The 11,676-nt window shown below is 40.2% G+C and overlaps 1 protein-coding gene across 1 annotated transcript; it reads right to left on the bottom strand.

Annotated features, from left to right (window-relative positions):
* Positions 1-5,079: 5,079 nt before the first annotated feature.
* Positions 5,080-10,462, bottom strand: LOC110500411 (uncharacterized). Its single transcript, XM_036957827.2, has 10 exons — positions 10,330-10,462; positions 9,615-9,759; positions 9,299-9,401; positions 9,002-9,105; positions 8,833-8,916; positions 8,487-8,548; positions 8,266-8,340; positions 7,461-7,515; positions 6,861-7,049; positions 5,080-6,759 (listed from the first exon to the last, which is right to left on the bottom strand). Exons 2-10 carry the CDS (start codon positions 9,738-9,740, stop codon positions 5,896-5,898), a joined length of 1,662 nt encoding a protein of 553 aa, XP_036813722.1. The 5' UTR covers positions 9,741-9,759; positions 10,330-10,462; the 3' UTR covers positions 5,080-5,895.
* Positions 10,463-11,676: the final 1,214 nt, after the last annotated feature.

Genomic DNA, 11,676 nt, shown 5'->3' on the forward strand with positions numbered 1-11,676 from the left:
AAACAGATCAGGGTGTGACATCTTCACTGAGGGTCCCAGAGTCCCAGACAGACACGGCAGCACCAGGGTCTGAGTCCCCCATTCTACAACTTGTACGTAAGTAATGTCAAAATTCACACAAAACCTCTCGGCTACCTAGGTAGCCCCTGGTCCTTTCTACACCTTTCCATGTCAAATCAAATCAAATGTTATTTGTCTCATACACATGTTTAGCAGATGTTATTGCGGGTGTAGAGAAAATCTTGTGTTTCTAGCTCCAACAGTGCAGTAATATCTAACAATTCACAACAATACACACAATACACACAACCTAAAACAAAGGAAATAAGGAATATATAAATATAAGGAGGAGCTACAGTGGGGAGAACAAGTATTTGATACACTGCCGATTTAGCAGGTTTTCCTACTTACAATGCATGTAGAGGTCTGTATTTTTTTTTTTATCATAGGTACACTTCAACTGTGAGAGATGGAATCTAAAACAAAAATCCAGAAAATCACATTGTATGATTTTTAAGTAATGAATTAGCATTTTATTGTATGACATAAGTATTTGATCACCTACCAACCATTCTTCTCTCTTCTCTGCCCCACTGTAGCTATTCCTCTTCTCCAGATGGGATAGATCAGTGTGTAGTGCGATGGCGATTGCATTATCTGTGGATCTATTGTGGCAGTAAGCAAATTGATGTCGGTCTAGGATATCTGGTAAGGTAGAGGTGATAGGATCCTTAACTAGCTTCTCAAGCACTTCATGATGACAAAAGTCAGTGCTATTGGGCGATAGTCATTCAGTTCAGTTACCTTTGCTTTCTTGGGTAGAGGAGCAATGGTGGACATCAACACGAGCCTACCAGGTGAGCTAAACTACTGCTATGCTCGCTTTGAGGCACCAGCTTTTATTTGTGTAAATAATTGCTGGTGCACGATATCTAAGGAAGTCTCGAGCTATTGCTCGCCTGAGGTAGAGTATCTCATGATAAACTGTAGACCACACTACATACCTAGAGAGTTTTTATCTGTATGTTTCGTAACTGTTTACATACCACCACAGTCAGCGGCTGGCACTAAGACAGCATTGAATGAGCTGTATTCCGCCATAAGCAAACAAGAACACTCTCACCCAAAGGCGGGGACAGTGAATGAGGACTTTAGTGCAGTGAAACTTAAATCCGTTTTACCAGATTTCTATCATGTTAAATGTGCAACCAGAGGGAAAACAACTCTGGACCACCTTTACTCCATATACAGAAATGCATACAAAGCTCTCCCTCACCCTCCAGTTGACAAATCTGACCATAATTCTGTCCTCCTGATTCCTGCTTACAAGTAAAAAATTATAGCAGGAAGCACCAGTGACTAGATCAAAAGAAAGTGGTCAGATGAAGCAGATGCTAAGCTACAGGACTGCTTTGCTAGCACAGACTGGAATATGTTCCAGGATTCCTCCGATGGCATTGAGGAGTACACCACATCAATCATTGGCTTCATCAATAAGTGCATTGATGACGTCGTCCCCACAGTGACCGTACGTACATACCCCAACCAGAAGCCATGGATTACAGACAACATCCACACTGAGCTAAAGGCTAGAGCTGCCGCTTTCAAGGAGCGGGACTCTAACCCGGAAGCTGATAAGAAATCCCGCTTCGAACCATCAGACAGTCAAACCTTCAATGCAGGACTAAGATCAAATCGTACTACACCGGCTCTGACTCTCGTCGGATGTGGCAGGTCTTGCAAACCATTACAGACTACAAAGGGAAGCATAGCCGAGAGTTGACCAGTGACACGAGCCTACCAGACGAGATAAGCTACGTCTATGCTCGCTTCGAGGCAAATAACACTGAAACATGCATGAGAGAACCATCTGTTCTGGAAGATTGTGTGATCATGTCCTCCGCAGCCAATGTGATTAAGATCTTTAAACAGGTCAACATTCACAAGGCCGCAGGGCCAGACGGATTACCAGGACGTGTACTGCGAGCATGCACTGACCAACTGACAAGAGTCTTTACTGACATGTTCAACCTCTCCCTGTCCGAGTCTGTAATACCAACATGTTTTAAGCAGACCACCATAGTGCCTGTGCCCAAGAACTAAGGTAACCTGCCTAATTGACTACCGAGAACTCACGTCTGTAGCCATGAAGTGCTTCGAAAGGCTGGTCATGGCTCACATCAACACCATTATCCCAGAAACCCTAGACCCACTCCAATTTGTATACCGCCCCAACAGATCCATAGATGATGCAATCTCTATTGCACTCCACACTGCCCTTTCCCAGCTGGACAAAAGGAACACCTACGTGAGAATGCTATTCATTGACTACAGCTCATTGACTACACCATAGCGCCCTCAAACCTCAGCAATAAGCTAAGAACCCTGGAACTTAACTACCCCGGAACATATCCCAGTTTGCATGATCAAAACTATCTTAAAGTGTGGATTCTGATTGGTCAGACTATTGTTGAATAGTCCTTAGCACAGGTACTTCCTGTTTGAGTTTCTGCCTATAGGAAGGGAGGAGCAAAATGGAGTTGTGATCAGATTTGACGAAGAGAGGGCGGGGGAGGGCTTTGTAGGAATCCCGGAGGTTGGTGTAGCAGTGGTTGAGTGTTTTAGCAGCACGAGTACTACATTCAATAGGTTGGTAGAACTTCGGTAGCGTTTTCCTCAAATTTGCTGCGTTATAATCCCAGCTACAATAAATGCAGCCTCAGGATATGTGGTTTCCAGTTTGTATAAAGTCCAGTGAAGGTCTTTGAGGGCCGTTGTAGTATCAGTTTGAGGTGGAAAATACACGGCTGTGACTATAATCGAATATAATTTTCTTGGGAGGTAATACGGTCGGTATTTGATTGTGAGGTATTCTAGGTTGGGAGAACAAAAGGACTTGAGTTTCTATATGTTATCACAATCACACCATGAGTGGTTAATCATGAAACATACACCCTTCCTTTCTTCTTCCCGGAGAGTTCTTCATTTCTGTCTGCACGATATACTGAGAACCCAGCTGGCTCTACTTACAGAGACAGTATATCCCGAGAGAGCCATGTTTCCGTGAAACAGAGATTGTTACAATCCCTGATGTCTCTCCGGAAGGAGATTCTCGCTCTGAACTCGTCTATTTTATATCCAGAGACTGAACATTATACTATATTATATATGGTATATTATAGTATATTATATACTCAAAAGGGGTGGATGGTGTGCACCCATCGTTACGCATGAAACATTGTGCAATGTTACCGTGTCTTCAGGACTCAGGGAAACAAGGGTACATGTTCAAGGACTCCATGAAAAATAAATAGAATGGAACTACTCTTAGAAGCATTCAGTTGAAGTCGGAAGTTTCATACACCTTAACCAAAAATATTTAAACTCAGTTTTACACAATTCCTGATATTTAATCCTAGTAAAAATTCCCTGTTTTAGGTCAGTTATGATCATCACTTTATTTTAAGAATGTGAAATGTCAGAATAACAGTAGAGGAAATTATTTATTTCAGCTTTTATTTATTTCATCACATTCCCAGTGGGTCAGACGTTTACATACACTCAATTAGTATTTGGTAGCATTGCCTTTAAATTCTTTAACATGGGTCAAACATTTCAGATAGCCTTCCACAAGCTTCCCACAATAAGTTGGGTGAGTTTTGGCCCATTCCTCCTGACATAGCTGTAACTGAGTCAGGTTTGTAGGCCTCATTGCTCGCACATGTTATTTTCAGTTCTGCCCACAAATGTTCTATAGGATTGAGGTCAGGGCTTTGTGATGGCCACTCCAATAACATGGAGTTGTCCATTTGGAAGACCCATTGATGTCTTGAGATGTTCAATGCTTCAATATATCCACATAAGTTTCGTCCCTCATGATGCCATCTATTTTCTGAAGTGCACCAGTCCCTCCTGCAGCAAAGCACCCCCACAACATGATGCTGCCACCCCTGTGCTTCACGGTTGGGATGGTGTTCTTCGGCTTGCAAGCATCTCCCTTGTTCCTCCAAACATAACAATGGTCATTATGGCCAAACAGTTATTTTTTTCTTCATCAGACCAGAGGATATTTCTCCAAAAAGTACGATATTTGTCCCCATGTGCACTTGCAAACCGTAGTCTGTCTTTTTTATGGCGGTTTTGGAGCAGCGGCTTCTTCCTTGCCGAGCGGCCTTTCAGGATATGTCTGTATAGGACTCGTTTTACTGTGGATATAGATACTTTTGTACCTATTTCCTCCATCATCTTCACAGGGTTCTTTGCTGTTGTTCTAGGATTGATTTGCACTTTTCGCACCAAAGTACACTCATCTCTATGAGACAGAACACGTCTCCTTCCTGAGCAGGGTGACGGCTGCGTGGTCCCATGGGGTTTATACTTGTATACTATTGTTTGTACAGATGAACGTGGTACCTTCAGGCGTTTGGAAAGGATGAACCAGACTTTTTTTTCTTAAGTCTTGGCTGATTTCTTTTGATTTTTTCATGATGTCAAACAAAGAGGCACTGAGTTTAAAGGTAGGCCTTGAAATACATCCAAAGGTACACCTCCAATAATGTCAATTAGCCAATCAGAAGCTTCTAAAGCCATGACAGCTTTTTGGGAATTTTCCAAGCTGCTTAAAGGCACAGTCAACTGAGTGTATGTAAACTTCTGACCCACTGGAATTGTGATACTGTGAATGATAAGTGAAATAATCTGTCTGTAAACAATTGTTGGAAAAATTCGATTTTTAATGACTCCAACCTAAGTGTACGTACACTCCCAACTTCAACTGTAAATATTATCATTTAGCTTTAAGCTTTTATACAGTTTCTTACAGTGTGTTACAATGTGTACACGGTTAATGTGTTTCTTTGGGTTCACCTGAGGTGAAGTCTGTCCTTGTGTGTTAACATATGGCCATTCCCAGACAGGTCAATTTTCCAGGATACATGTAAAACACAAACAAGTACCGGATACTAACAGGCTGCTAAATATTAAAGTTTATATAGTATTTTTTGTTGTTGTACTTTAACAGGGTTTACCAGTGTGTATTTGTCCATGAAAAAGGCTACCATCATCAGGCAAAGAGACAGATTTGGTGCATTATATACTTTATTTTGTATTAACTGATCTTTATCATTTTACCACCAAGAAACATTACATATCAGTCAATGTTTTATTAATATAATTATTTTCAATCACCATGCACCTTCATGTATTAATAGATTGACAATTATCACTTGGCAGTTGCTCACTATTTTAATACAAATTGTTTGATGAAAATAATATGCAGATCAAATCATCCTGACGCTTATGGTGGAGAAAATTGCAAGATTATGTTATAATACTGTAATTGCAAATGGTTGTTTATGCAACAGAATAGAGGGTTCTTAAACTGTGTCTACGTGAACTGAACATGGGCCTCTGGGAGATTTAACACTGACAAAAGATAAGTGATAAGCCTAACAAGACCGCATTCCAAAGCATGAGTTAAAGCATGAGTTAATGTTTCTGTACTGGGGTACCGTGGGAGATGGCTCCAGTATGGAGTTGGGGGCCAGACTCTGGGGGGGGGGGGGGGGGGCTCGTTGACAAGCTCCATTACTGCAGTAATTAAATAATAAAGTTGACTTGTTTTGAAGAAATGTTAAAGTGTCTCCTTTTGATTAGAATAATTCCATGAGACGGTTATGATATAAAATGAAAAGTTTCAGAAGTAGAGGCGTCTTGTGATATTGATCTTTACCACTTAGTTATCTTAGCTGAGTTCTACAAGCAATGTCTTAAGGATTTAATCAGGTTCTGGGAATCAGAAAGGCAATCTGCCTATGCCTGTCTTTTGCAGACAAGTTGCATTATAAAGTATGATTGGATCTGTTGTTTATGCATCTAATATAATCACTGAGTAGGTCAGTCGTCTAAGTAACAATCCTCTATCTCAGGAATGAACGAGATGACATCCCTCAGTTCGTCCAGGCTCTCCTGTAGCCGTTCAGCTGTCTGTCTGATCGTCTGGATGAACTTCATGGTCTCTGACTTGACCTCAGCCTTTGGTTCTTCACATCCAGGCTTCAGCTCAGTGAAGGAGTCTGTGTCCATCGCTTTTAACTTACTGGTATCATTTGCCTTCGCATGTCGGATGTTGTGGATCTCTTTGGCATCCATGGCGATGAAGAAGATATCAACAGCTACAAAAAAACCTGAAAATATTCCTGTCGCCACCTCTGCCACACGCACTGCCCTGGCAGTTTGGGCTGCCACCTTGCCAATATTGGCCACCCGGAGTAGTCTGAAGAGCTCTATTGTGCCCGCAAGGCCTTTCCCAGCCCTCACCCCAGCACTAGCAGCGGCCTCTACATTGAAACCGGCACTTTTTATCTTAGAAGAGCTACTTTGCATGAGTGTCTCCAAACCCTCAGCGATGTCTTGTAGAGATGTCACCACAGAGTTCATCTTCTCCTGGAACTCCTTGATGATGTTTTTCATGGCTAGGCGGTCGGTGGACTGATTGACCATGTTGGTGATGTTTGATACTCCTGCTGTGGCGCCACCAGTGACAGCAATCCCAATACCCACCCCAGTGACGATGAGGGAGGCGCCCAGAGTGAAGGGAGCCAGGATAAGCCCCACTATAGAGGTGATTCCTCCAGCTGCCCCAATAACACCTCCTGTCAGACTGCCTATGGTGGTGCCTTTGTGAATACTCTCCAAGCCACCTGCCAGAGTTCTCAGCTTGTCCAAGGTTGTCTGGAGTTCCTCCACAGTTTTCTCACTCTACAGAAAATAATGAATACATGTATATTAATGAATGAATGAAAATATAGATGGTTACCAGACATATTGAATGATTGAACGATTGATATTGCATAGCAAACCTTTTTTTTGAGGAAACTGATAATGAAGGGTTTTGCCATGATGTCACCAGCTGAAGGCCTAATGGTCGGGTCTTGTTGGAAGATGTCACACAGGAGTTCGCAGAGCTCCGGTGAGAAGCTCTTTGGTAGGGATGGGTAAGATCCCCTCAATATTTTTTTTATGAGGTCCGTTGTTTTCACTGCAGTGAACTGAGAAGAAAGAACTGTCTATTATCACACAATATCCATCCTTATCTAGTGGTGGACAGGCAAAATAGAACGAGTTCAACTTATGTCGGAATTATTGGATTTTGATCGACCCTTCAAGTCAGAATTTTGCATCCCGAGTTTACAAGTTTTTGGTATCTGATCTTTGAACTTTTCAGCTGAAAATTGATAAAACAGAGCAATCTTACAATCGTAATATTTTTTATAAGATACATGTAGCTAGTTTAATTTGGTCAATGTTAGCTATCTTAAGCTAGCTGGGTAGACACTTATCTCATTGGTTGAATAATTGTTTCTACTTTAAAACTATTTGATTGCACTCATGTCGTATACAACTTCACCAACTGGAAAAATACGAAATAACAACAAGCATTTAAATGCAGGATTACTTACTGCACCCTGAAGCATACACAACTCATACAGCACACATCCCAAGGACCAAATATCACTGCAAAGGATGGAAAATAAACATGTTAATTCTCATGTAATTATTATTATTTTACACTGCATAACCCTCACTTATTTTTACACTTATAAACCTGTTAACAAACATATCCTATGGTAACACTGTGTCTGTGAGCGTGTGTGTGTGTGTGGAGTAACAGCCATGTCAGTGGATCTCTGCAAATGTCAACGTACTTCACATTTTCATTATTGTCTAGGTCATCTTATTGGCCTGGTTTACCTAACGTATGGCTTGGGACATGACTTTATGACATATATCATGTCATTTTATGATGCCACATCGTAGACCTTGTGACAGAGTTACAGTAAATGAGGGATTATCTAGCCTCAAATGTTTTGTTAGCTTTTGTGGTTTCATAAAAAAAATATATATATATATTTTACCCCCCTTTTCTCCCCAATTTCATGGTATCCAATTGTTGTAGTAGCTACTATCTCGCTACAACTCCCGTACGGGCTCGGGAGAGACGAAGGTTGAAAGTCATGCGTCCTCCGATACACAACCCAACCAAGCCGCACTGCTTCTTAACACAGCGCGCATCCAACCCGGAAGCCAACCGCACCAATGTGTCGGAGGAAACACCTGTACCTGGCCACCTTGGTTAGCGCGCACTGCGCCCGGCCCGCCACAGGAGTTGCTGTGAACAATTAGGGAAATTGCTAATTATTACCTCAAAATCTTTACATTTTTCCAGGAATATATATTTAAATATGCATGTTAAATATTTTCTACCTTTTGGTGTCATATATTCCACCAGTTAGAATCTCTGGGCCTAAATAACCCACCATTCCATCCTCGTTGGTAGTCCTGATAAACAAAGTAGGCACATTAACAGATTTTTTTCTCCCTACTCATTTATGTAATCAAAAATACTAAACTATTAATTGGTGTAACTGTTAATGTATTTTGTGTAAATTCATCATGAGCCTTTTATAATTACAAAACGAACATACTTTTCATTGACACTTCCAAACGCTCCCAAACGAAGTGTTTCAAATTCTGTGAGAAGTATGCTCTAGTATAGATAAGAAAATACCAGTTTAGGTGTTAAACAACAGTTTATGACATTCCATCATTTAATTTCCGCACTGATATGAATCATAACATACATTTGTGGAATAATCTCTATTTGTATTGCTGTGAAGTCAACAATCCCCCACAAATCACAACATGCAGTTAGTTGATTGTTTAACAGGGATTTACATAAAACCTTATATTTTATTTTATTTTATTTCTTTAAGTTTATTTCCAGGCTATCTTTAAACTAATAGCCTTTGCATGAGATTCTATTAGCTGTACCTGGGGTCTCAGTTCTCTGTGAAGAAGGCCCTGGTCATGTACATGCTTCAGGGCCATGCAGATCTTGACAAACCAGTCCATAATCTGTGAAGGTATCAAAGTGATTATATATTTAGCCTAAAATAGAAACAGTTGTGGTGTGGAATTTTCTAGTTATTACTTCTGCTACCTTCTCAGAGTACTCTTCTGTAGGGTTTGTCATCTGCTCTTGTATCTTCTGAGAGAGATTTCCCTTTGCACAATGGTCTGTCACTATATAGTAGCAGTTATCCTCTGTGAAAATGTATTAGTAGTTTGTGTGTGAATACTACTTGAGAATACTAATCGTGAAACATATTAATACTGTAGTAGTTCACTTGTTGAAGTTGCAAATACTGTATTAACTTGTAATTCCAATACATTGTCTCTGAAAAACATGAAATACATAAAACGACAAATAAAACAACAAAATGAATGATGTAGTTACCTGGAAATGAGTTTTTGTAGCTTACAATGTGGGGGTGACTAATCTGTCTGAGGCATTCAACCTCTGAGACAATATCTCCAGCACTGGAGTTCAGGACAGATGTCTGTCAAAACAAATTATACGTGACTTATTGAAAGATATAGGCATGTTAATTATTTAGTTTATCTTTATGAATACATGTCACTATCAATCATTATTTTTGCACCTGCAGAGTTGCCTATAATTGAAAACCAATTATGTATCCTATCCCTCTGTGATCATTCCAAAAAACTCTAAGATGTAATCAATTCAGAAATAACAAATAGTTCTCACATACCTCATTCAGTTTGATCTCTTTTATGACGAACTGGTCACCATGTTTGTCAGTAGCTATGACACCGTTCTCTACCTCCTTCTGGGTAGTGTATCCTTTCTTCTCAAGGACACTCTGTGTTTTCCCCATCTTTAGATTCCACTGGAATCTGTGTCTCACTCATGTCAATTAGCAATGTTCATCTTTTTTTTTAATCAATAAAGTACATTTTAATATACACTGACGTCACAAAACATTAGGAACACCTTCCTAATATTGAGTTGCACCCCTTTTGCACTCAGAACAGCCTGAATCCGTCAGGGCATGGACTCTACAAGGTGTCGAAAGTGTTCCACAGGGATGCTGGCCCATGTTGACGCCAATGCTTCCCACAGTTGTGTCAAGTTGGCTGGATGTCCTTTGGGTGGTGGACCATTCTTCATACACACGGGATACTGTTGAGCGTGAAAATACCAGCAGCTTTGCAGTTCTTGACACACTAAAACCGGTGCTCCTAGCACCTACCCCGTTCAAATGCACCATTCACTCTCTGAATGGCACAATTGTCTTAACATGTGATATTAATAAGGGATCATATCTTTCACCTGGATTTACCTGGTCAGTCGATGTCATGGAAAGACCAGGTGTTCCTAATATTTTGTACACTCAGTGTAAAACACATTGGTTTGCAATAATACAACATACCAGTAAGGTGAATATGTTAGTAACACAGGTTTACCTTTGCTTGTCTGTCTTCTGGTTGTGCTGCTGGCTTACTTTACCTACGATTTGATTAGGAGTTCCAGTCTTATATGCAGGACTCCTCCTCTACTTACATGGTTTGATCAAACAAACACACCCATATCCGCATTACATGTTAAGCAATAATGGATGAACTATCAACCGGTGTGTCAGCTGTGAGAGACTATAGGGAAGTTTGGACTAAACCAAAGCATTCAGATCATGTGATTTACAGGAAATCCTACTGTCCTACTGAAGTAATGTTCAAATGATGAAACAAGAGCTGTTTACTCTTGTCAACTTGTTCGTTTTTTCCTGCTTTTAATTGTCCTCTGTACCTGTGTGTCTATTATTATTATATTTTTTTTTGGGGGGGGGGGGGGGTGTAACGGGTAGATCAGCTTTAATATTGCGGGCAGATTCTGGCTTCCATCACTGTAATTGTCTGCATAATTTCCAATCCTCCACATATTTTTGTAGTAAAAATATAAAATATGCAAATGTATTTTTCAAAAACAAGCTACATATTATGGACAGTACCAAAACAAATTATATAGTATTTCGGGTCTCTTTGAGCAAAATCTGCAGAGCTGGGATGGTTGTATCCCCCATATATATATAGAACATTCTATTGGTTGCGACAATTTTGTATAATAATTTACATTGAAAAGCTCTACATTTTGAATCCAGCGTTGTTTTGTGTATCAGTTCGTAAACCATGTGCCATGGAATTGGTACTTCAAAAAATATCTTCATAACAATTTTGCATTCAATATGGCCCAGCTGTAAATGTTTTGGTCCTTAAATTAAACTGGCATACTTTTTTATTTATCACAATTTTCTTTAGACAATTTTGGTCTTTAATGCATGGCTGACAGACAAATTCCTTAATTTCTCCCCCTTTCACTTGCTGCAATTAGTTGGTTGTAATTTTGAGTAGAGCAGACATTTCCATATATTTTTGTAAGCTGTGTTGAGGTAGGTTCCTTGTTCCTTGTTCCTTGTCAATAATTTTCTTATTGGTGAGCAATCAGACAATATCTTTAAGTAGATCAAAAACCTTAATTAATGCAATTGTAGACAGAAGTTGACAACGGGAACATAGCACACATGTTTTCGGGTAAGTTCTGCAAAATAGGAAAGTTGCTTTAATATGCTTGCAGTCAACCCCTAGTGATGTAACTGCCCACGTCAACACCTTCTACTCATGAAACCAAGCCCATGCATATACAGTTATACAAACTTGCAGGAGAGAACAATAGTTCTGACTTGTCTCTTATCTCTTTCACTCCCCTGCAGGGTGCTGTGTCTACGAATGTCTTTTAGCCTTGAGGCACTTTCTCAC

This window comes from Oncorhynchus mykiss, chromosome 21 (genome assembly GCF_057628025.1).
Source record: "Oncorhynchus mykiss isolate SJ-2025 chromosome 21, ASM5762802v1, whole genome shotgun sequence".
In the NCBI taxonomy this organism is placed as follows: domain Eukaryota; kingdom Metazoa; phylum Chordata; class Actinopteri; order Salmoniformes; family Salmonidae; genus Oncorhynchus; species Oncorhynchus mykiss.

Bases quoted from the DNA above. Each gene is read 5' to 3' on its own strand.
- LOC110500411 (XM_036957827.2), bottom strand. From the start codon at position 9,740: ATGGGGAAAACACAGAGTGTCCTTGAGAAGAAAGGATACACTACCCAG. The intron at 8,917-9,001 runs GTAGCAGAAGTA...ATACCTTCACAG, and splicing joins CAGAAGAGTACTCTGAGAAG to ATTATGGACTGGTTTGTCAA. The intron at 8,549-8,832 runs GTACAGCTAATA...TATCTATACTAG, and splicing joins ACAGAGAACTGAGACCCCAG to AGCATACTTCTCACAGAATT.